Source organism: Urocitellus parryii, chromosome 1, assembly GCF_045843805.1.
Source record: "Urocitellus parryii isolate mUroPar1 chromosome 1, mUroPar1.hap1, whole genome shotgun sequence".
In the NCBI taxonomy this organism is placed as follows: domain Eukaryota; kingdom Metazoa; phylum Chordata; class Mammalia; order Rodentia; family Sciuridae; genus Urocitellus; species Urocitellus parryii.
Genome location: NC_135531.1, coordinates 180,946,962 through 180,971,738, shown reverse-complemented (window position 1 = coordinate 180,971,738; position 24,777 = coordinate 180,946,962). Strand labels below are relative to the sequence as shown.

General features: G+C 52.7%; 1 protein-coding gene across 1 annotated transcript; it reads right to left on the bottom strand.

Moving 5' to 3' along the window:
- Window positions 1–1,489: 1,489 nt before the first annotated feature.
- LOC144250433 (obscurin-like) lies at window positions 1,490–13,587 on the bottom strand. The gene is made up of 10 exons (XM_077793277.1): window positions 13,432–13,587; window positions 13,177–13,341; window positions 12,883–13,041; window positions 12,521–12,698; window positions 11,945–12,058; window positions 7,098–7,265; window positions 6,733–6,835; window positions 6,307–6,436; window positions 5,421–5,532; window positions 1,490–1,547 (listed from the first exon to the last, which is right to left on the bottom strand). Exons 1-10 carry the CDS (start codon window positions 13,585–13,587, stop codon window positions 1,501–1,503), a joined length of 1,332 nt encoding a protein of 443 aa, XP_077649403.1. The 3' UTR covers window positions 1,490–1,500.
- Between the last annotated feature and the right edge of the window lie 11,190 nt (window positions 13,588–24,777).

Below are 24,777 nucleotides of genomic sequence, written 5' to 3'. Positions count from 1 at the left end.
CCACAGGCTTCTGTATCTCTGCCGTCAGCTTCCTTCCTCATCACGTCATCCTGGGTCTTGGTCTGTCTCTCTGGGGCAGATACTTCCTCCTCCTCATGAGGGGCAGGCTGCTTGCTGGAGGGCAGCTGAGGTTGGCAGCTTGGGCCCTCTCACCATCTCTCACTGTGACTTTCTCTGCACAGGGTTCCATTGGTATGTGAATCCGCAGAAACAGCAGGGTGGCGGAGCCTGTCCTGTGACACATGCAAGCCTCTGGTCTCAGGCAGCAGTAATGCAGTCTGTGCAGAGTCTGAACCAGGGCTTCTCCTTCAGCCATTAATTTAGGCATCAATAAGGAATTTAAAGAAGACTTTTGTTTCATAATCAATAGAGCCAGACCTGACTCTGAGACATGGTCATGCATAAAGGCAAGCTCCCAAACACACCTGCAGTCAGTCAGTCAGTCAGTACCTGAGGCCACTTTCTTCCAGCCCTGCAGTCAGTCAGGGCTGGAGTAAGGTGTGCAGTAGATTTTATCTTCTCCTTTTTCTTGCTAAATAAGTGAAGCCTTCACCTCAGCTGATGCAGCAGTCTTGATTACAATCAGAGGGTAATAAGACATGGCAGGCCTCTTTAGCCTTCCTCACACTGTTGAGGTCAGGAGCCAGAGTCCAGGAATTCTGCTGGCTCTGTGCTGAGGCAGACCAGAGCCCTGTTACTCTCTCTATCCATCACATCTGTGGCCTGTCATCCACCTGCTGGGCCAGAGACAGTATTCTTCCTGGTTAAATTTGCAAATTCGTGCTCCTGAGAGGAGTGTACGCTGTCTACGTCTTTCTGTGTAAGTTTTGGCTATTATTTTTTTTTACCAGAATATCATTAAATTAATTCATAACTTTACTCTTACTTCCAATAAGGACTGTATGAGATCTTTCAATGCCTTTAATTTTCATTTGTGGATCTATAATTCGATAATATTCACCTTTTATGTATATAGTTTAATAAGTTCAGAAAAACATACATAGTCCTGTCACCACCACAATCGAGATACAGTTACCTCCCTTTCCTCTCTCCTCCCGCTCGTCCTCGGTCACCACTTTTGTAATTTCTGTTTTGCTCTTTGCAGGAAGTCATACATCATTGTTTTATCTTTACTGGAGTCTTTTATTTTTTTTCCCTAAATTGTTGCTATTCTAATTATTTTGAACCCCCAATTTTCTGTATCTTTTCAGTCTTTCCTGTTGAGGAATGGAAAGATGAAAGAATATAAACTTAAATAATATTCTGTCTGTGCCTGTGTAAAAAGGTGGTCTCAAGAGGTGGAGCAGAGTGAGGCTAGTGAGGCTGGGCGGGGAGTGGCCGCCATGGCTGTGTGAGAAATCTGCAAGGCACTGGTGGCCAGAAGTGAGCCAGGCTGTTAGTGCAGCCACTGAAAGTGGCCAGGACACACAGCAAGGTCCAGGAAGGTTAGTGGCATGCAGGGCACTGCAGTCCGAGGACGGGTTAGGAACACGCCTGCACTTACATGATGACGGTTTTCTTGGGGACTTTAGTCGCCTGCTCAGTGACTACAAAGAAAACAGTCAGAATAGCAAGGGTTACAGAGAAGCCAGTGCCTGGGGCTGACTCCCTGATGGCACTGCAGTGCAGCCATCTGCTGGGCTTAGAAGCACTGGCCATGTGTCCCTGGGCAGCCTGTCTCAGCTAGGAGGTCCAGTTTCCTCAGCTACAGACGGGTGAGAGCATCTGCCCCAAGGGGCTGGGGTGTGACAGCAGGCACCCTAAGGATAGCCCACTCTCCCTCCTGAGCGCCACAGGAGCTGTGGGGAGGAGAACGAGCTGGCATCTGTTGCCTACTCAAAAGGGCCCAGGCTTTTCCTCATGCTGACATAAGCCTGTGAATTCCTCAAACATGTAGCCCAACATAGCCCTGAGGCCTAGGGAAAGGGAAGAGAAGCCTGTGGCCATGCAGTGGGCCACCAGCCACAATGGGGCCAGGATGGTTGATGCCTTTGCCACAAAACAAGTTCAAGTCCAAAAGGTGTCTCCAGGGGAGAGGGACACAAGAGTCCTGAATGTGGACATCTGAACCCCATGCATGTGGTGAGTGTCTCCAGGGGAGGGGGCACCAGAGTGCTGCACGTGGCACATCTGAGCCCCATGCATGTGGTGGGTGCCTGAGGTCTGAGTGTGAAGGGAAGCTGTCCCAACTGCGTGGCCTTTCCTGGTCGTCCCAGCTGTTGCCCTTACCAAAGCCAGCCCATGGGGCCTATGTTTCCATCTTGCTGCTGGGGACTGGAGTTCCAGAGAGGATGAAACTCATCTGGAACCAGGCAGCACCTACTCCCAACCACCTTGAGGCCTCTTCCCTTGACCTCTGGGCAGGCCTGGGCTTGACTACTGCAGGCCATCTCCAGGCTCAGCAGCCCGCTCACTGCTCAATGGGAAGGTGGAGGAGGTGGCCAGCAAAGCCAAGTGGCCTGTACTGGGACATGGTCCCACATCTCCTGGACCAGGGGACTTTCTGCTTCACTGCACTGCAACACTGAGACAGGCTTTCCCTAGGCAACTTATGGCATTTCAAGCTTGTCTCAGATGATGAACACAAGAATTAGACACTGTCTGTGTGTGTGTGCATTGGAGGTCACACTGGCTACATTTGTGTGCCTGCACATGGATGTACCTTGCATACAAATGTGCACACAGGTGTACTTGTCTGCACACATATGCATGCTCAGACACGCTGCACACACATTCACACACAAGTGTGTATACATGTATGTGCACATCAGCACATGTACATGTGTTTGCTCAGGTATGTGTGTTTATAAGTGTGCATTGCTTGCACAGGCTGTGCTCAGGCATGTGTGTGTTTATAAGTGTGCATTGCTTGCACAGGCTGTGTTCAGGAGTGTGTGTGCATTTATATGTGTGCATTGTTTGCACAGGCTGTGCTCAGGCTTGTGTGTGTTTATATGTGTGGATTGTTTGCACAGGCTGTGCTCAGGCAGTGTGTGTGTGTTTATATGTGTGCATTATTTGCCCCGGCTGGGCTCAGGCATGTGTGTGTTTATATGTGTGCATTATTTGCACAGTGTGTGCTCACGTGTGTGTATGCATTTATAAGTGTGCATTGCTTGCACAGGCTGTGCTGAGGCATGTGTGCATTTATATGTGTGCATTGCTTGCACAGGCTGTGCTGAGGCATGTGTACTTATATGTGTGCATTGCTTGCACAGGCTGTGCTGAGGCGTGTGTGCTTTTATATGTGCGAATTGTTTGCACAGGCTTTTCTACAGGGAAGTGGCTGATGGCAGGAATAGGAATCCAGTCAGGAAGCTGCATGTATTTGGACTAAGTTGGGCACAAAGAGGGACAACCTGTGTGTCATCTGCAGGCAAGCTCCTGTGCACAGAAGGACAGGAAAGCCCAGGGCCTCCACCTGGGTCCTCCCTGGCAGGGACCCGGCTTACTGCTCCATCTTGCTGCTGCAGGACACCTTGGGTTGCTAAGCTGGCACTTTATTCGTGGTCCCCAACTGCCCCAGACCAGCTGTGGGCCCCAGTGAGTCTTCCGTTACAGGAGGGCTGCAGCCATGCAAAGCAGCATCCTGGCCTGGTGCAGACACTCAAGCCAGGTCAGTGCCACCGACAGGAGACAGCCAGGGCCCCTCTGGCTGAGGAGCCACCGGTTCAGACAAAGCAGCAGGACAGGATTAGGAAGCAGGAGGCACAGGGCTCTGATTGCATGGCCTTCGAGAACCAGCACTCAGTGATGTGCCTGGCCCCAGTGGGCTCTGGAGGCCTGCTCTTCACGCTGACACCCGCCTTCTTCCAGAAAGGGACCCATCGTGACCAACAAGAGAACAGCTGCAGAGGACACTCCTGCCCCAGTGAGAAGGGCACGTCCCCAACCATGAGACACGCAATGCAGAGGAAGTGGACGAGCCGGTGGCGGCAAAAGCATATATGCATGGTGATGCTGTCCCCGGGTTGTGGGACAGTATTATGTCACGGGTTCCCAGGAATACAGGTCCAATATGGTAGGTGAGGGTCACAAGCCCTCACACAGGGACTTGCCCTTGGAGAAAGAGTCCATGAGGGCCACGGGGGCTTCGAAGTTCCTAGGGTTGGGATCTAGGGCGTTGGCTGGCCCGGTCCTCTGAAGGTCCAGAGGGACAGAGACCCTGTGTGTTGGTCCCTGGGATGGACAGACTGCAGTGGGAACACTCCACAGGAGCCTGTGCTCAGGAATTGGACGACACATTTTCCAACCACCCTTTTGTGGAAGCTGTGGCTCCACCAACATGGGTCCAGCCTCTGCTCGATGGCTCTAGGGACAAGGACTCCCCACCTGCCAAGGCAGCCCTTCCAGGGGGGCAACTCCACCTGGGAGCCAAGACATATAACAGTGGCCCTCCTCCCATCCTGGTGGCCTGGGCACTGGCTCACCCAGATGGGGCCTTGTAGGAGTGACTTGTTGTGACCCTGGGAGTGACCTAGGCCAGGGCAGGGACACTAAACCACAAATGCTCTGGCCTCTCCAAGGCCAATTCAGCCTGGTGGGAAAGGGCCAGACCAATATCTGACTCTCCACTCATCAGTTTAGCCCTCAGTGGAAACGCCCTTCCTCAGATGTCCTACTGTCCTGCCTCTGCCCACAGTGTAGACACCACTTCCCCAGACGTTCTATTGTCCTGCCTCTGCCCTCAGTGGAGAAGCCCTTCCCCAGACGTCCCACTGTCCTGCCTCTGCCCTCAGTGTAGACGCCCCTTCCCCAGACTTCCTACTGTACTACCTTTGCCCTCAGTGTAGACACCACTTCCCCAGACGTCCTACTGTCCTGCCCTCTGCCCTCAGTGTAGACGCCCTTCCCCAGACGTCCTACTGTCCTGCCCTCTGCCCTCAGTATAGACGCCCTTCCCCAGACGTCCTACTGTCCTGCCCTCTGCCCTCAGTGTAGACGCTCTTCCCCAGATGTCCTACTGTCCTGCCTCTGCCCTCAGGGGGAAACCCCCTTCTCTAGAAGTGCAGCCCATCCCAGTTGCTGCCTGCAGGAGGCCTGTGTGACCACTGCCAGGCAGGCTGCCCTCGGTCAGAGGTGACTCCATGGGTTTCCCTGCAGGCCAGGGGCAGGGCTCACACTTCCCCACCTCAGAACAGCCTCTCCAGCGCTCACTCCGGGTTCCTGGCCACCTCCACCTGCCCCACAGGTGCTGAAACCAGGTGGCCAGCAACCTCTGGGCTCCACCCCACAGCCTCCTCTTCTAGCCAGGTCATCTGCCCAAGATGCCTGCCCAGCCACCCCTGCAGGAAGTGCACCCACTCTGAGACATGGTAGGTCTGCTGCCCCCAGTCCTGGATGGCTGTGCAGCTGTGACACAAGGCTCAAGCCTGAGGACCCACCTAGGAAGCATGGGCAACAGGCTCGGTGGCACCTACCTTCTATGGCAGCCACAGTCTGCTCCCTGTGGCGCTGCTCCCGGGCCGGCAGCACAGCGCTCTGCATGTATAGCTCCCCACCACCACGAGTGGAGCCAAGCCGGTTCACCAGCTGCAGGATGGACAGAAACCACTCAGGACCCCTATCCTCAAGGGACCTAGCTGTCTCTCATCCACTCTGGTGGTCTTTAGTTTGAGGTCCCCACTGAGACTGTGTCCCCCAAAGGGGACAGGGCTCCCAGCCAGGGCCTTGCCCAGGCATCTTACGCTGTACAGATGGCTGCTGGCTGTGTGTGGCTCTGAGCCCCTGAAGTGCAGAGCTGGCTGGGTCTCCCTGCCTCCTGGAACTTGCATGTGGGGCCCACATGCAGGAGGCTGGCCTCTAGACAAGAGCCAGAGACTGGAGCCTGGGGCTCTCGGGGGCCCTGCAGCGGGCACACACCTGCTCAATGTCACTGTGTGCCAGGACAGGCCCTGAAGACCAGAGGCTCAGACTGGGCCTTGCCTTCAGGAGCCCCAGCCTTGGGCCTCTGGACAGTGAATAGGGACAGGGCAGCTCTTCCCTCTGTAGGGTCCCACCTATGTGACACCAGGCAAAGGTGGAAACTAACACTACTTTTTACATAAATGGATGAAGGTTGAGGTCAGCACTGGGTTCCCTAGAAAGGCAAAAACCAAAGGGCTTCTTTGAGAGGGTGGGAACAATGGCAGGTGGCAGGGCTCAGCCTCGTATGGAAGAGGAGCAAGGCAAGACACGGAGTGGTGGGTTGGGGATGATGGGTGACAGTGGCCTGGTGTCCCCGGGCCTGTGCCATGGGCCCAGGACCTTCCCTTGTCAAGCCCCAGTGGACAGCTGGCCATGAGGCTCCTTGCCCACCCATCTTACCTCGCATTCATAGTGTCCCAGGTCATCCTTGCCAGCTGCTCTGACCACAAGCACCAGCAGGCCGCTGCGGGGCTCAGTCAGCATCTGGTACTTGTTGCCCGCGGTCAGCAGAGCCCCATCTTTGTACCACCTAGAACCCGTCCCAAGAGTCCATGAGGCAGGGTGTGACAGTCCCTGTGCTGCAGACCCGCTGCCCTGGCCCAGATGCTACAGTCCTTGGTGAACCCACCCTCTGGATGCCCACATCCAGCTTGGCCATGCTATCTTGTGGCAGAGGCCCCATGCCCAGTGGGTCTCAGCCCCACAATGCCCACTCTTCAGTGATCAGACAGTCACTGTGCCCAGCCCCGAACAGCTGCACAACCCTTGTGTTGCAGACAGGAGCCTGAAGCCCCTTCCCTGGTGCCCCACCATGTGCTGGCCCACCTGATCTGAGGGTGTGGGGCGCCTTCGATGGTGAAGGTGAGCTGGGCATCCTCTCCCTCCACAAAGGGCGAGGCCCGGACCTTGTTCACCATCCGTGGCGGGACTGCAGGGTGGAGAGAGACAAAGAGCCACTCTGATGGAGCTGGGGGTGTCCGAGCCCCCACTTTCTTCCTGAGCCCTAAGTGAGCCCATGACCACATAGGGCTTCCATCCTCACATACCTGCCTGCCTGCCCTTCCCTCCCACCCACACCCAGTCCCTCATCACAGCGAGCAGAGGGATGGAGGGCCCTTCTACCCATCCACCAGAGCCACATGGTGGGCTTGGTCAGGGTGTCTCCCTGCCCCATGGGCCTCCAGGCTCACCTTGCACCAGGATCTTTCCCAGGGTGCTGGCACTGCCAGCGGTGCTGGTCGCAAAGCACATGTACTGGCCAGAGTCGACCCCAGTCAGGTTGTCCAGGATGAGGGTGCAAGAACCATCTGGGTCTTCGATGAGAATGTGGTGAGGGTCCACTTCCACTGGCTTCCCATCTAGAAAGGAGGAGTGAGGGCTGTTGTCGGGCAGGGACCTTGTAAGCCTGCCCCGGTGGATGAGAGGCTGGGGCTGGCCTGCACCTCTCTGGGTCTGTCTCTGTTTCTCTCTTTCTGTCTCTACCCTCTCTCCACAGAGGGTGTGGCCCAGACCTCTGTCTCTGTGTCTCTATGTCCACCTTGGACATTAGCTAGAGGCAGGGCCAGGTGGAGAGACCTGAACCTGACAGAAGACATCCACATGGACAGCTAAGTCCATGGTCGCCCCAACGCCCCAGTGTGACTCCCTGCGGACCTCCCATGTGCTGATCACGCCCAGCTCCCTGGCTATGGGCCCATCCTCACTCAATCCCACCAAGCCTACAGCTACATAATCCACTGCCTAACACCCCTTCCCTCCCACCCACACCTGGTCCCTCATCACAGCATGCAGAGGGATGGAGGGCCCTTCTACCCATCCAATCTGCAGGGGGCTTCGAGAAGGAACTCAGATTTCCATGGCTCTGCTGGACACAGGCACCAGGCCACCCAGTTGTGGACAGGGACTTCTGGGTGCTATGGCGATAATGTCTGCATCTGAACTCTGGCCTGAAACTGCGTGTGACTCTGAGTTCACACATGGTGGACCCTTAGCACCAGCCTTCTGCTCAGGGGGAGCCAGGCATCCTGCTGGTCTTCCTGAGGCCACTAGTGCAATGTGCCCTTGTTGACCCAGGGGCTGCTGCAAGTGGCATGGCCATTTGGTTTGACAGTTAACCAGCTAAGCTGGGACAGCTCCACGCAAAGACCTGGCAGTAAAGCGTGGATGCCACACGCCAACTTCCCAGCCTTTGCGTGGCTGGCAGAGGAAGTGCCAGGCCTTGCTGTAACACAGAGGCAGCCAAGGTAATGAGAAGATGAATTGCAACTTGATGTCCTTGTATGGCCAGCAGAAATGGCCAAAGGGAGCTGGCCGCTAGAGTGATCACCACCAGCTCTATCCACTTGCTGCCCCCGTGGCCCCAGGTGGTAGGCACATATATAGGTCATGCAAGCCCAGCAGCTCCGGATGAGTGGCTCCAAATGGGGTGCCCTGGGAGCGCTCCCCTCCTGAGAGGTGGGGCCCGGCAGAAGTGAATTCAGTCACTGAGGGCACTGACTGGAAGGGATGGGTGCTGGTCTCCAGAGGTCAGCAAACTGCTATAAAACTAGCCTGGTCCTGAACCCCTCTCTTCCTGTCACTGCAACTGCTCCTTCCCCCTGACAAGACTCCCAAGAAGTCATGAGGCCACCAAGGGGAACCCCACCAGATGGCACCATGCCCTTTGGACTTTCAATCTGAAAACAATCTCTTCACTTTATAAGTAACCCAGACTCAGGTGTCTTGTTGGCACATCAGGAAATGGACCAAGACATGTTGCACGTTCCTGAGACAGACCGTTTCGCAGCTAGAGCCCTTGATGAGTGAAGCGTCCCCTGGGTCTGGGACTTATCCCCTGCCAGACATGGCTGTCAGATACCACTTTTGAAAATCAGCTCTCAGCATGCAGTGGGGCTTTGGAGGAAACCAGATGCCCAACCCAGTGAGGCCTTGTGATCTTCCACTCAGGGATAGGCCAATTGGACTCCCCGAGGAACAAGAGATAAGGGCTGCCCAGCCGCATCCATCAAAAGGAAGAGAGCTTCCTGAATGAGTGGATGTCCCCCAAGGGCAGGGTGGGCTCTGCTCTCCACTCCACTCCCTGATGCAAGGCAGCTGACTCCATGAGAATCTGGATCCAAGGGTCTCCACTCATGGGCTTGGGTTCGCATGGTCTAGCTAAACTGAAGCCCACTGACACGGCAGCTCGCTAGCCTCATCACCCAGGAAAGGGAAGCTGGACTCATTCATTGTTTTGGGGGCTGGCCAGAGCTCTGGGCACTCCTGGGCCCTCTCTGCCTGGCCGCCCTTCCTCACTAGCTTCCTGGGGTCCCTCCCATCTCTCTGGCTTGCCGCCCCTTCACTTATGTTCCTCACCTCTCTGACTCTTGTGAATCCCAGATCCCAAGCCTTGAAGCCTGAACCTCATCTCTTCATGCTCATTCCACATTCAAACTGACCACAGTCTCTCTCTCTCTCTCTCTCTCTCTCTCTCTCTCTCTCTCTCTCTCTCTGGCACCAGGGATTAAACCCAAGGGCCTTAATCACATCCCCAGCCCTTTCTACATTTTATTTAGAGACAGGGTCTTACTAAGTTGCTTAGGGCCTTGCTAGGTTTCTGAGGCTGCTTTGAACTTGCATCCTCCTGTCTCAGTCTCCTGAGCTGCTGGGATTGTTCTGAGGGCTGTGCACTAGACCTGACCCATAGTTTCAGACACACTGTATGCCAAGGACCTGCCTGCCATCTCTCACCTCCAGCCAGACATCTCTCCCAAGCTCTAGATTTATTCTCAAGCTATCCCCTCCATAACCACCTGGAGCCCAATGGGCACCTGGATTCTTCAAAACCTCACAAATCTGGGTTTCTTTCCTCCCTGCCCAGCTCAGAATGTACCAGCCTGCCTCCCTGTGGGTCTGCCCCACCTCTGTGAATAGGACCAGTGGCCTCTGCTGTCCACAACCCCTGTGCTGCTCCCTGGATGCCATCTCTCTTCCACACACCCCATGCAACCCATCAGCAAATCTGGCTGGCTCTGCCTTCAAAATGCATCCAGGATGCAACCATGGCCACCACCAACATGATGCCATGTCCCTAAGCAGACCCTTGGCACTACAGCCAAGGTGACAGATGACAGATCTGAACCATGCCCCCTGCTGCTCACAAGACCATGGGATTTCCATGTAGCCAACGCTCCATGCTGCCCAAAGGAATCATGTTGATCCCTGGCACCAGCAAGGTGCCTCGGGACCCTAGAACAGTCTGCCAGGGAAGAGCCTCGGATTTTCTGGAACCTTGGGCCACAACAGATGGGCTAGCCTAGGGGTTTGTGGCTCAGGGCCAGAATGGACACTCTATTATACAATGGCATTCATGGAGGAGGCTCTGGCCCATGCTAGCCTCTACACCAACTAGGAGATTCCTGGTGGGTGACCCGGGCCACACTGGCATCTATGCCAATGAGGAGACTCTTAGTAAGTGACCTGGACCACACCAGCATCTATGCCAACAATGAGATTCCTGGGGGGATACTCAGGCCATTCTGTGTCTATGCCATTGAGGAGATTTCTAGTAGGTGACCCAGGCCATGCCAGTGTCTATGCCAATGACGAGATTCCTAGTAGGTGACCCAGGCCATGCTGTGTCTACACCAATGAACAGATTCCTGGAGGATGCTCCAGGCCACAAAGGCTTCTATGCCAATGATGAGATTCCTCTTGGGTGACCCGGGCCATGCTGCTGTCTACACCCATGACGAGATTCCTGGTGGGTGACCAGGGCAATGCTGGCATCTCTACCAATAATGAGATTCCTGATGGATGCTCTAGGCCAAGCCAGCATCTACGCCAACAAGATTCCTAGTAGGTGACCCAGGCCATGCTGGCATCTACGCCAATGACAAAATTCCTGTGGGTGACCTGGGCCATGCTGGTGTCTACACCTTTGACGAGACTCCCAGTGGATGACTAGGGCCACACTGGTGTCTATGGCAATAACGAGATTCCTGGGCCACACTGGCATCTACACCAATGAGGAGATTCCTGATGGATGACCCAGGCCACACTGGCGTCTACACTAACAATGAGCTTCCTTGTGGATCTCCATGCTGTCTTCTATGCTAACGTGAGATTCATAGTGGGCTTCAGGCCATTAATCTTGACTTCAGGAGGACTAGAGCCTGAGGTCAGCCACATGAGCGGTCAGCCATGCAGGTCTGACAGAGTTCCAGTGACAAATGCTGATGTCAAGTGCATTAAGCCTCCTGGTTGGCATAGGTCTGTTTGTGTTCTCAGGTGTCACTGGGAGGAGAAGGTGCTCTTCCTCACTGCACTGGGAGCCGGAGGCTGGCAGCTCATAAGTGGTGACACTGGACACTCCAGAAGTGCTCTTCTTTTTTCTCAGGGGCTGCAGTCTTGTCTTTATGCTGAAGTAAACCCTAACCCTAAGCATAATAGCTCTGAACTCCAAGACCTTCTGGTGAATCACTGAACCTGAAGGCAACCTTGGAGACCAGTGAACTGGACGTCAGAAGTGAGAGTGGTCTCGGGACCCCAAGCCTATGGTGGTGCAGGAAGTGAGGATGGTCTCGGGACCCCAAGCCTGTGGCAGTGTCAAGTGAGATGGGCCTGGGAGACACCTGACCTCCCTTGACCTTGGCAGCTCCCATCCCTGAGCCACGTAAGGCCTGTGCTCCGTGACCCTGAAGGTACAGTGTGATCAGCACCCTTCCTGGCCCATTAAGCTCACAGGCCTCTCCTGCACCCAGGTGCCTGCCTGTGGCCCCCTCTGTGGTCCTGGTGCTCTCTCGGCTGCCCTCAGGCATGTCAGTCTTGGCCCTGTGCTGACTCTTCACCCTGCTCATTCCCCAGGGTGGCCATGGCACCACCTGACTTACCTGTTCACTGTCCATCCTCAGGATGTTTGCCCTTGAACAGGCCTGGACTGTCTCTTGTTCCCCATGCCCAGCCCACTGACCAGACCCCATGCTGTCCTCAGCCCCAGTGCAGCCCACCCCTGGTGGGGGTTCCTGTGAAGGGTCAGTCTGTAGGCCCTGGCAGGTACCTTTATACCAGCTGACAGTAGGCTTGGGTCTGCCGGTCACGCGGCAAGCCAGCTTTACAGTTTCCCCCAGCTCAGCCATGCAGTCAGCCAGTTCCTCTTCAAATTCTGGAGGACCTGAGGACACATGTGGGGGTCTGAGGACTCTGAGGGTGGGATGTCAGGCCTATGTCCCCTGGGTGCTCCCTGGCAAATTGCCCCCAACAACAGCAGTGGCCCCACATCCAAGGGCCTGGTTACTGACTAAGCTGGGTGTGGCTGCACAAGGCAGGGACAGACCAGGGTGCAAGACCATCACACCCAAACATGACCTGGTCAGATACCCCAAGTCTGGAGCTATGCCATGTCCCCACTACATCCCTTTGTGTCCCCCATTTGGGTCAGGGTCAGCTCAACACCTGCTCTGGGGCTCCCTGGGAGGCCAAAGCCACCGGTCCCTCAGCTAGATCTGACCAAGGGGAGAACCAAGCCACCAGTGCAGAAGGCAACCCATGCCCACGTGCCTGGCCTGGGTGCAGCCCACTGGGCATCTAAGTGATGTTCAGGTCCCCGCCCCAGCACAGCACCAGGGACACTCACGCCAAACAGGCAGGGCCAGGCACTGCTGGATGCCGCTGATCTCCTTCACCCAGGAGTGCTTGATGATGACTGTGCGCGCCTGCAGCAGGTACTTGCACACAGAGTCCTCCCACTCATGCCACACCTCGAAGGCACGGTCGTCCCCTTCCACCTGGTTGTTCAGGTCGATGCTGCTTAGCTGTTGAGGGGTGCAACATTAGTGGGAGGACAGAGCTAAGCATCCCCAGACAGACAGGGTCCAGTAGGGCTATGCCAAGGTCACCCCAGAACAATGGCAAGTTCTGTTCCAGTGGCCACCCTGGAGGCCAGGAACAGGGAAACCTCCCTGTGTCATGACACCCCCAGCCCCTGGCACCACAGACCTTCATCATATTCCGGAACACATAGCTGAAGGTGTCGGTGCGCGAGTCTCGTCGGGGCTTGTAGATCACCAGGTGGTTCCGAAACAGGAAGACATGGCGATTGTGGCCCTTCCAAGGCATGTGGGCCCCTGGTGCGCCCTCCCACACAATGAAGTGGCCCTGGGGTGTGAGTAGATGTGGTTGGACTGTGGTTGCCTGGCCCCATCCCTGGGCGCAGACCCCAGGGTCATCTATGAGCCCAGCACCCACAAAAGCCACACCCCACCACTTGGCAGCAGACGCAAGTCCCCCCACCTGGCGGATGGGCTCCCCCAGGGCCTCCAGGATGCCGGGGTAGTTCTCCATGAGGGACACGTGCAGCTTGTTCTCAGCACGCTGGGGCAGCGCTGACACGACTGCGTAGGCCTGCTCCAGAAGGGTGCAGTTCTGCCGGTTCCGGGCCTTGTTGCGGATTAGCTCCTGAGGCGGACCAAGGGTCAGGACCCAGACTGTTTCAGCCCCAAGGCCTGGCCTGGACATTCAGGGCTGGGGCAGGACATGGCTTCCCACCTTGAGCAGAGCCTGGTACTTCTGCACCCGCTCCACCGGCTGCTCCAAGTAGTGCTGCAGTGGGGGTGGGGGTGGCTGCGAGGGGTCCCCAGCGGACAGCATCTCCTCAGCACATTTCTGTAGGCACCAGAGGGCGGGTTTCGGGCAAGAAAGCATAGCCCCAGTTAGGGCCTCCTGACAGTAGAGGACATCCCAGGGGCACTCTCACACCTGGCCCTGAATCTGGACAATGGCTGTGTTACCATCTAGCCGGAGGCATGCACAGAACTTGGGCAGTGAAGTGGCCAGCCCAGGAGCACAGAGCTACAAGGCTCAAGGGGCCCTGGGGACTGTGCGGGAAGAGATCAGGGAATATGAACTAAGGCCAAGAGCACAGGACAAGGGCTAAGCCTCAGGGGACTTTCAGGTCAGTGAGTTTTCTGATGGGAGTCAAGGCCAGCACTAGGCCTGGGAGCAGCCAGGGAGGGGCTCGGTGGCCAACGCCATGGAGCCAGGCACAGGCACCTTGTAGAACTCCTGGACAGGCGTGCTGACAACCACGGACTCTGCCTGCACACGGCCCACCAGGAACTCCAGGTACTTCTCAAAGGCTTCCTGGTTCTTGATGAAGCACATGGCCACATCGTCATCTGTGTCACAGCGCTGCAGGTCCTGCAAGAAGCTGCCACAGAGAGGGACAGGGTCAGGGACAGGGTCAGGCACAGCTCACAGCCCAGTCCTGGGCCCTCTCCTTGAGAGGCTATGGTTCTTGCCCAGGAGTGGGTTCTGGGCCTGTGAGATTGAGTATACTAAGCTGGCTGTGCAGACACGTGGGCATGTACAGAAGCGCGTGGTTATGTACACTTGCTCACGAGTGTGCAGATGTATAGTATGTGAGCATGTATATGTGGGTACATGCATGTACAAGTGCACGTGTGTGGGTGCATGTGTGCATGCATGTGACTGTGCATGTATACACAAGTGTGCAGATGTGACCATGCATGTGTGGCATGTGTGTATAATATGTGTGCATGTGTTTGCCTGAATGTGTCTGTGGATGTGCACATGGCACACACATGCACTCAAATGCTTGTGTGAGTATGCAAGAGTGCACGTGCATGGAGATCAGCATGCATGTGAGTGCACATATCTATGTGTATCCATCATGTATGCACATTTTTGTACAGGATTCACATATGTATGTGTGCACACATGTACACTATGTGCACACGCATATCAACATATCAAGCACATGTGCATGCACATTTGAGGCTGGGTGCGTGAGCATATGTGGTGTGCACATGGGACTTCCCGTGTGCCCATGTACATTCATGTGCATGCACATGGGCCTGTGTGAGTGCTCATGGGTGGCAGGTATTCTGCAGCCTTCAACTCATATGGCGAGCGTCTGTCACTGGGGCATCACACAAGTGGGATGTGCCCGTGGGTAAATCGAGTTCCTACCCTAGCTGATGAGTGTCACCCTCCACGAGGCCTGACCCACAGCTGTGGGTGCACCCCACATGCATGTGTGTGGCCTTGCCTACCTGCTGTGGAAGCGACTGATGTCCTGCACATTGCGAAAAATGACTGCCTTCTGGCTGGCCACGGCTGCTGGTGCTCAGGGAGCACGGTCCAGTTGCTGTATGTAGTGGCTTTGGAGGAACTGAAGCTCACCCACGAAGGTCTGCTCTGAGCTCAGCAGCTCCTGGATGACAGAGCTGGTGGAAGAGTGGCATCAGGGGGTGCCCAGCAGCTGCCCTGCTCCCACTGTCCCTAGTCTCCACATGGGGACTAGGTACACATGGAGAGCTTGCTCCCTTGCACTGCAGTTAAACGGGATTCCTGTGAACAGGAGCCTGTCACCCAGCTTCAGAAAGTGGGTAGGTGGTGGACCAAGGGCACCACCTCTTCCCCAGGAAGCCCTCACGCGTGAGGCTCTGGGAGGGCACAGCTGCAGAAACCAGGGGCAGGACCGTGACCTAAGGAGGCTCACACAGCTTCAGCAAGCACAGGTCCCCCATGAAGAAGCAGGGCAGAACGCCAGCTGGCCCTTGAGGCCCAGCAGCCAGCTGTGACTCCAACCTCAACCCTCCCCAACACATACCTCAGCCTGGTCTTGTACTCATCCTTGGACACGGCCTCGGGGAATTTGGGGGCCTCACTGGGCCCCCACTCAGGAGACAGCTGTTGAGAAACAGGAGTTTGTCCCAGGGCACCAGTTTGTTACATCTCCTCTGTGGCCACCAGGCTCCTGTCCCTTACTTCCAGGGTTGTCTGGCGAAGGGCCAGGATCCCAGGGCCTTGGCACCCTCCCCCAGCTCCAGACTACCATACCTTGAGCCTCTTGTCCAGGTAGGCTGGTGACACTCAGCCTTGCCTGGAGGGGCTGGACTTGGTGGGCTTGGTGCGCACAAGCCAGCGCAGCGGGTGGGCTGAGTCCAAGACCTCCACATACTGGCCTTCCCGCAGTGTGATGGCATCCTGCTCGGCCCCCAGGGATAGGTAGTTGGCCATGGCCACGTAGATATCAGAGATCTGATAAAGAGAAATGGGCCTAAGTCCTGGGGCCAGAGGGGTGAGGCCTGCCAAGGCCACCCATGGCCTCCCACCTCTGAGGAGGGAGAGGTTCTCCAAACCCCCTAAAACCCCCAAGAGCACAGAGGGGAGTGTGCTGACTCCAGGGGCCAAGGAGGTACCCAGTCCAAGCCCACAGGGCAGGAGCCCCCAGGGTCACTCTGCACAGATGGCAGTGAGAGGGCTGGCTCCTGCCCACGTGGACGGGTGCCTAGACTGTGGTTGCTCATAGCGCCTTGCTGCCCACTGCCCCCTGCAACCCAAGAGGTGGTGGGCTCTGGAGGCAAAGGTGCACTCTCCACAGATGGCAGTGAGAGTGACATTAGAGGTAGTGCTCTGCAGGAACCCACGTGCAGAGACCCTGCCCTCTGCTCCAACCTCTGGTGTCCCTTGGTGTCTCTGGGGGTGATGCCCCTCCCTTGGTAGCACCAGGCCCTTGCAGCCCCCCATCGTCTCTTCAGTAGGTCAGGCCCCAAGCCCTGTTCCCAAGGGTCCCAGCCCACCCACCTCTCCTCAGGAGTCCCCATCCTCTGACTCCGAGGATGACTCCTGGACACTGGAGGAGGGCCGCCACCGGCCATGCCGGGGGGAGGCGGACGGAGTCTTGGACTCCTCATCACTGTCACCTCCAGGCACCTGCAGCTTGGCTGGGCGAACACAAGGGTTGTGATGTCCCTGGAAGGCTGTCCCCCTACTGCCTACCACCCAGCCAGTCTCCAGGGCTCCCAGGCACAGAGTCCTAGCTAGGCCCCATGCGAGGACACAGGGTCCCAGCCTCCCCTGGGCAACCTGGATGCCCATCCTGGCCCTCTCACCCTGTGTGATCTTGGCCGACACCATCTCAGTGATCTGGGAGGTGAGTTTCTGTAGGAATTCCTCTGTGCCCACCTCAGCGAGGGACAGGTGGCCGTGGGCCTCCTCATCCACCAGGGCCTCCCCTGGGGGAACAAACACAACACTGTGGGGTCATGCTTCCCCCAAAAGTTCACTACAATTCTCCTAGAGGCTGATGGTGAGCAGGAGACCAGGTCCTGGTAGGGAGACCATGAGGTGGTGCCAGCAGGAAGAGACCAGTGAGGTCAGCAGGATGCAGAGCCTGTGACCAGGGATGAGAATGAAGGGAGCGGGTCTGGACAGAAGAGGCAGCAAGTGGCCAGAGAACGGCAAGCACAGCTAAGGGGCAGCAGGTGGCAGGCAGGGCTGCAGGCAGATGGTGAGGGAGCTGAGGACAGGGCTGGGCAGGGTCCAGCCTGGCATCAGGCTTGAGGCGGGGTTGGGGCTGTGGGGGCCGAGGTGACTTTGTGGCTCTTCTTAACATAGCCCACTGGGCATGGGCCCCATGACCACAGAGGTCAGAAACAGCTCTGACTCCAACCAGAGGTTGGAGCTGGCCATGAGAGGGCAGGGACCTGCCCAGAGCCCAGGTCCAAAGGGCGGCCTCCCCTGCACCCAATCCGGGCATACCTTTCCTCTGCCCAGCAAGGCCGGTGAGACCAGCAGACTCTGACATCTGTGCTGAGATGGCTCCGGTGGGCTTGAGGGGAGGAGAGGTGTCCTGCAAGCCCAGCTTGGACCCCACCACTCTGTTTCCCATAGAGGGGAACCTAGAGGCCAGGACACCACAATCAGGGGGCTCCACACCAGAAGGGGCCCACAAAACCTTCATTTTATAGTGTGGAGAACCTGCACAGGGAAGGGGGTGGCCACCCACAGGGCTACACCACCCTAGCCCACTGGGTAAGTAGCACCAATGTAGGCATGCCCGGGCGCACGCACGCCCGGACGCACGCACGCACGGACGCAAACACGCACGGACGCAAGCACGCACGGACGCAAGCACGCACGGACGCAAGCACGCACGGACGCACTGCAAACTACTTCCTGAGGCCTAGACGTTTCAGGCAGTTGGTGGAGAAGCACGTGTCTTCACTTAGCTGAGGACCTACCTTCCGAAGGCTGCCTGGCCTACTCTGCTCCTGGCCAGGAAGCTTTGTCGCCCTCTAGGATGAAGTCCCTTCCGGCTTTCCACTTTGCAGTTCCTGGTGAGGATGTGAGGCTTCCCACAAAGGCAGCCTTGTGCTCACCAGTGTGCTCCTTTTTGACATTGTGGATCCCAGTGGAGAGCCTCAGGTAGGGACGGCACCAGTGTTTCCAGCAGTTTGTGGGGTGCAGCACTGGCTGGAGCGGCGTCATGGGATCAGAGCTGGGTAAGTAATGCATGGGGAAGAGGCAAAGTGTCTCTCTCTCCCTGTAAGGAGGTTCATGGATGCGCCGACCCTGCTGAGTCCTGTTTGGGATAGGAACCTTGCTGGATAGTTCTTAGGGAACCAGGAGCAGGGTGGGGTAGGAGATGGGAGGGGTAGGAGGTGGATGAGGTAGGAGCTCCGTGGGGTAGGAGCTGGGTGGGATAGTGCAGGGGAGGGGATGCCCTGTGCTGTCCCTAAGAGGCAGTGACTGAAGGGGTGACCATGCTGAGGCTTGTGGGGGAAGGGTCCTGGCTGGAGATCTTAAGGGACCTGAGCTGGGTGGCGTAGTGTCTGGGGAGGAGGCGCACTGTGCCTGTTGCCACTAGGCATTACTTGGTAACATTCCTGGGCAAAGCCCCACCCTCAACACACAGGTGAGTGCATGAAGCACACAAGCTTGGGCGGGCATATTGCAAACTGTTTCTGTGCTCTGAGTTTCCAGGCATCCAGAAGTGGCCAGTAGACAGTGGAGAAGCATGTTCCTCAAGTACCTGAGATCCTTCCTGCTGAACCTGGGAGCAGAGCCTAGGTAGGGAGACTTCCAGTGCCCTCAGCAATGTGTGGCGTATGGCCCTGGCTGGAGAGGTGTTGGGGGACCAGACTGGATGGGGTAGGTGCTAGGTGTGGTAGTGTGTGAGGAGGCTGCACACTGTTTCTGTAAAGTGGTGCCTGGAGAGGAAGCTCATGCTGAGGCCTTTGGGGACACCGCCCTGGCTGAAGAGGCTTCAGGGGAACGGAGCTGGGTGAGGTAGTTGGTGGGGAGGGGGCACACTGTGTTTGTACCTGTGAGGAGATGCCTGGAGAGGGCGCTCTTGCTGAGGCCTGTGGGAACAAGGCCCTCACTGGAGAGGTGTTAGGGCACCAGGAACTGGATGGGGTAGTACATGGGGAGGGTACTTGCTGTGCCTGTTGCTGCAATGCAATGCCTACAGTGGGTGCTTGTGCTGAGGCCTGTGGGGATGCAGTCCTGGCTGGAGAGTTATTGGGAGACCAGAGCTGAATGGGGTGGAGCTTGGTGGGGTAGGAACTTTTGTGGGGAGAGATGCACTGTGCCTGTTCTTGCTAGGGGTTAGCTGGAGGGGGCAGTCGTCCTGAGGCTTGTAGGGGCACAACCCTGGCTGGAGAGGTCTTAGGGGACCAGAGCTGGGTGAGGTAGTACCTTGGGAGGGCTGAACTGTTTCTATAACTGTGAGGTAGGGCCTGGGAACATCCTTGCACATAGCCCCACCCTCGACACACATGTGCATGCAGTTTGCACACATTCACTGATTCATGCAGGGACCTATCCCAAACTGCGTCTGCACAGTGGATTTCTGGGCAGCCTAAAAGTGTACTGCAGATTGTAGAGAATCTGGGGCCTTCAAATCACAGAGATCCTTTCTACTGATGGCTGCCTTGGCTGCTCCAGTCTTGCCCCTAGACTATGTCACCCACTGGGAAGGTGTCCTTGCCGTCCTTTCTCATTCATGGGTGAGGATGTTGGGCCTCCCACAGGGGCAGCATGGCCCTCACCACCACCTCCTGTTGGTCTTTGTGGACTTATGAGGACAGTCTCAGGTAGGGAGGACTCCAGTGTCCCCAGTGGCATGTGGCATATGGCCCTGGGAGGAGAGGTTTTACAGGACCGGAGCTGGGTGGTGAAGGAGTTCGGTGGGTAATGTGTGGTGATGGGGCACACTGTGCCTGTCTCTGGGAGGCAGTTGCTTGAAGGGAAGCCTGGGGGGGTGGCGCAGCCCTGGCAGGAGAGGCATTGGGGACTAGAGCTGGATGAGTTAGAGCTGGGTGGTGTTGTGTGTGTGGAGGGGGCATGCTGTGCTGGCCCCTCTGAGGTGGTTCCTTGAGAGGGGCCTCTTTCTGAGGCCTGTGGGGGTTGGACCGTTGCAGGAGAGGTGTCCTGGGACCAGAGGCTAGGTGGGGTAGTGTGTGGGGAGGGGGCACTCAGTGCCTGTGGCTGCAAGGTGATGACTGGAGCAGACACACGTTGTGAGGCCTCTGGGGGCGCAACCCTGGCTGGAGAGGTGCAGAGGGACTGGCAGCTAGGTGGGGTAGTGGGTGCCTGCTGAGAGGGAGTGCCTAGAGGAGGCACTAGTGCTAAGGCCTGTTGAGGTGGGGAAGTGGGGCATAGGAGTTAGTGTGCTCTTCCTGGGTGCTCTTGGCAGGAGCTGAGTGGGTGTGGCAGAGGTTGCAGGGCAGTGGGGCAGAGGCACTTGGGTGCTGTTCCTGGGTGCTCCGGGAGGCAGGTGAGTTTGTGTGGTGGAGGTTTTAGGGCCGGTACCTGGCTTCAGTATTGGGACCTTGTAGGGGGAGTAAGAGTGAAGGGAAACTTTGGTTGGGGGCTAGCCTGAATGGGAGGATGTTAAAGGGAGAAAGCAGAACACCTGGTTTAATTTGAGTACACATGTATCATTTTTAAAGCTGTGCATACGTGTGTGATTTTAAAAGCTGTGTTCTCAACTTTATCTGCCAGTGTTTTCTTTTGTTTGTCCCCCCAAAAGAGTTAATTGCAAGTTTATAGTATAAGTCTATTCTCTACATTCTGTACATATAATTTATGTGTTTTTCTTGTACCTTATATTTTATTACAATTAGGTGATTTGTAATGATTCGTTGTTTATATATCAATGACTTTCATATTTTAAATCAATCATTTTTATGGAAACCATTTTTGTAAGTCCTCATTTACTTTGCTTTTTAGTTCACTATTTCCCAGTAAGTACAATTACTCATCCATTGGCATTTCCCTTTTTGCTGTGCAAAGGGTATATTCATTCTGAAATACTTTGATGTGTATTTTGTCCAGTGTGTGTTACTAAAGCTTCATGGAAATTTAATTATCAGTTTTTTTTGTCTTAAACTGGGAGATAAACTGTAGTTGAAATGGTCAGGTTTTTAAGGCATTTGTCTTCTGGTGACATTTTGCTCTGTTGAGACATGCATTTTGTAAGTACATGTCTTTATAATAACACACATATTTCATGTCAATATTTTTGTTCATAGAACCAGTTTTAGTAAAAAAAAGTTTTCTATTTTTTCACTTCATCATTTGATATGTTTGAGCCTCTGTTCATGTTCTATAGGTGGGAATTTATTATGATCGCCATCTGATAAAAGAGGCTGGTAGCAAAGTTAGGGTTAATTTTTATTTTTACCACAAGGTCATTTGTCATAACGAGGTTTTACTTAGGGGTTTCACAAGTTAGCATCAAAGTAGGCAATTAAGAATATTAACATTAACCAGCACTATTATAATTAATTCTTTTTTTACTTTTGGGATTTCACAGTGGGATTGAGAATATATGAGGAGTATCATTTCTTAGAAGTATTTTATGTGTAGCAGATGCAACCAAGGTTACATATTTCCATTAAAATATGTAGCCCTGAATTCCTGGGCTGGGGTTGTGGCTACACCTCAACGTATACACGTGTGTGTGTGTGTGTGTGTGTGTGTGTGTGTGTGTGTATGCTTTGAAATCCTGTCACTTTTGATTTTCAATTATGTAGAATACCTTTCTGAGTGTTGATTATATTTGTATAAGTTCATTTCATAGTTTTTGCTATTTAGAATACCTCTAAATGCAAATGAGGGCTCTCATGAGGAAACTAAATGTGTAAATTTTGGTTTCCCACAGCAGTTCTGTGACGTATCCCAGGGCCTCCAAGCCCCGGCTAGTGGTTTGGTTTAGAATGATGATGGTATAAATGGAGAAAAGGGATGCATACTTGATTGTTTTATTTGTTCATATGAGTTATAATTGAGAATAAAATGTATTTTGACATACATAAATGGAGTATAACTTCCCATTCTTTTGGTTGTACATGATGTAGATTCACACTGATCATGTGATAATATATGTATAAAGGTTAATAATGTCTAATCATTCCACTATTGTTCCTACCCTCTTACCCTCCTCCACTCCCTTCACTCCCCTCTGCCTTATCCAAATCACCTGTATTCTTCCCTAGAGGGCATCCTCCTATCTCAGTCTCTAAACTCATGGACGTTACAGGTGTGCACCACAGTGCCTGGCTTTTCTTCTCATTTATTCTGAGGTCCCAGGCAATATTTCTTCTCTCAAAGATTTATATTGTTTAACACCTCATAAGTACATATTAGTATGTACAATGTAATTACTTTGATTCCTGGGTAATATCTATCTCAACTTCTATCATTTCTTATTGTAAATATTTTAAATATCCTCCTTTGTATCTAGTTTCAGTTATTCAATGCTGTATTCACCCGCCTCTGCCATAGAACACAAGAACTTATTCATCCTAACTGTAATGGCGTTCCGGTTGACCAATCTCTCTCCATCCTCCCACCCTCTACACTCTTCCCAGCTTCTGGTAACAACTATTCTCTCAACATCTATGAGATTGACTTTTGTAGAATTCACATATAAGTGGAATCAGGTAATATTTGTTTTTCTGTGCCTGGATTATTTTATTTAACTTAATGTCCTCCATGTTTATCTCTGTTGTTGCGAATGACAGTACTTCTTTTAATTTTGTGGTCAAATAATATTTCTTTGTATATATCACATTTTCTTTATCCATTTGTCAGTTTATGGGCACATCTGTTGTTTTCATTTCCTGGCTATTATGAACAGTGCTGCAATCAGTAGGGTAGTGCAGGTGTTTCTTTGCCATGCTCATTTCATTCCTTTTTGTATACCCCCAATAGTGGAATTTCAAGATATGTGGTAGCTCTATTTTTAGTTTTTGGAGGACTCTCCATACTTTCTTCTATAATAACTGAACTAACTACATTCCAACCATCATACTCTTCAAAAATGTTTTTTGTGTCTTGCCTACCACATTTATCCCAATATTTCCCTAATATTATGGCTTTCCAAGTGTGAAAATATCTACCTAGCCAAACCGTTATCTCACTGTCCTCAATACTGTCATGTAAATAAAAAGTTTTTACAACTGTTTCTCAAACACACAATGACAGTTTCTGTCTGGAACTTTACTAGATTTTTATGCAACAATATATTTGACTTTCTCAATAATTTACATAGTTTATTCCAGTATACTTAATTTTAAGTGTTTACTGTGTTATTATAAAATTGATTTGTCATTTTTACTTTACCATATTTGTTAATAGTACCTCAATTTTACCTTTATATCCTAAGGGATTGAATCTAGGGCCTTGTGCATGTGAGGAAAGCACCCTACCAACTGAGCTATATCCCCAGCCACAGACTATATTATAAAAATGGAGAATTTCATAGATACCATTGAATTTATGTATTGAGATGCAAGAATAAATAAAATGGCCACATGAGTCATGAATAAAGAATACTTTGAGATTATTCAAAAATAATATCAATAATGATGATATAAATTAAGATTTACTAATAATTAAAATGTCTATTTTTCTAGCACTTAAGACAAATAATCAACCTAGTCAGCAAGAAAATGAGCACATGCATTATTATCTAGGCAGTATATATATCCATGTAAGGTCTAAAAATATTTGGCTTTTATTTGGTGCTAAAGTTAAGAAAAGTCACACATCACTATTGCTGCATTATTTAAATAAAATTCTTTTTGTTAGTCTTTTCTTTTTTGTTGGCATTGTAAGGATTTCTAGTATACATAATGTATTAATTTATTGAGGTATTCTGCTTAACTTGCATCACAGACTCCTCAAGATTTACATTTAATATGTAAAAATATTTTGACATGCATAATCTATTTTTATTTCATCAACACTTTTTTTTCTTAAGAGAGAGTGAGAGAGGAGGGAGAGAGAATTTTTTTAATATTTATTTTTTAGTTCTCGGCAGACACAACATCTTTGTTGGTATGTGGTGCTGAGGATCGAACCCGGGCCGCACGCATGCCAGGTGAGCATGCTACCGCTTGAGCCACATCCCCGGCCCCAACACTTTTTCTTAAGTTATGTATTTATGAACCACATAAACCAAAATATTCTACAAAGGTGATAACAAAATGAAGAGAAGTAAAACAATTCTATTAAACATATAATAATCTATGTTCACCATTGAGCATCAAATTTTTAAATTATCATATCTTGGCATTTTTCCCTTTGTTTCCTAACACAAATTATATTATTCAATACATCTTATACAAAAACCATTTATTTCTTATTAATAATGTTTTCTAGCTAAAGCAGAATTTTCTGAATATTTCTCTCTGTGTGTGTATGTTTGTGTGCATAAACGTGTATGACTGTGTGTGTGTGTGTGTGTGTTTGTGTGTATAGAGAGAGAGGGGAGAGAGAAGGACAGAAAGACTTTTTATGTTAGGTAAATGTATTTGTATGGAAACTCTGGTATAATTTTGCTATAAAATTTGAACTTAAAAATGAAGTATCTGATATAAATAGTTTATAAACAGAAAAATGAAATATCTGATAATAAACAGAAAAATGAAAATTGAAAAAGTGTTATCTGCTGGTACATTCTTTATTTTGTAATTGATCTTTTAATATTAGATATTGATCAGATAATATCAGTACACAGTGAGACTAATTATTTGGGAAGATCATCAATATTAAATGCATTTGAGAAGTCCA

Bases quoted from the DNA above. Each gene is read 5' to 3' on its own strand.
- LOC144250433 (XM_077793277.1), bottom strand. From the start codon at position 13,587: ATGCTTTCTTGCCCGAAACCCGCCCTCTGGTGCCTACAGAAATGTGCT. The intron at 12,699-12,882 runs GTCTGTGGTGCC...ACCCCTCAACAG, and splicing joins TGTTCCGGAATATGATGAAG to CTAAGCAGCATCGACCTGAA. The intron at 6,836-7,097 runs GTGAGCCTGGAG...TCCACCCTGCAG, and splicing joins GGGAAAGATCCTGGTGCAAG to TCCCGCCACGGATGGTGAAC.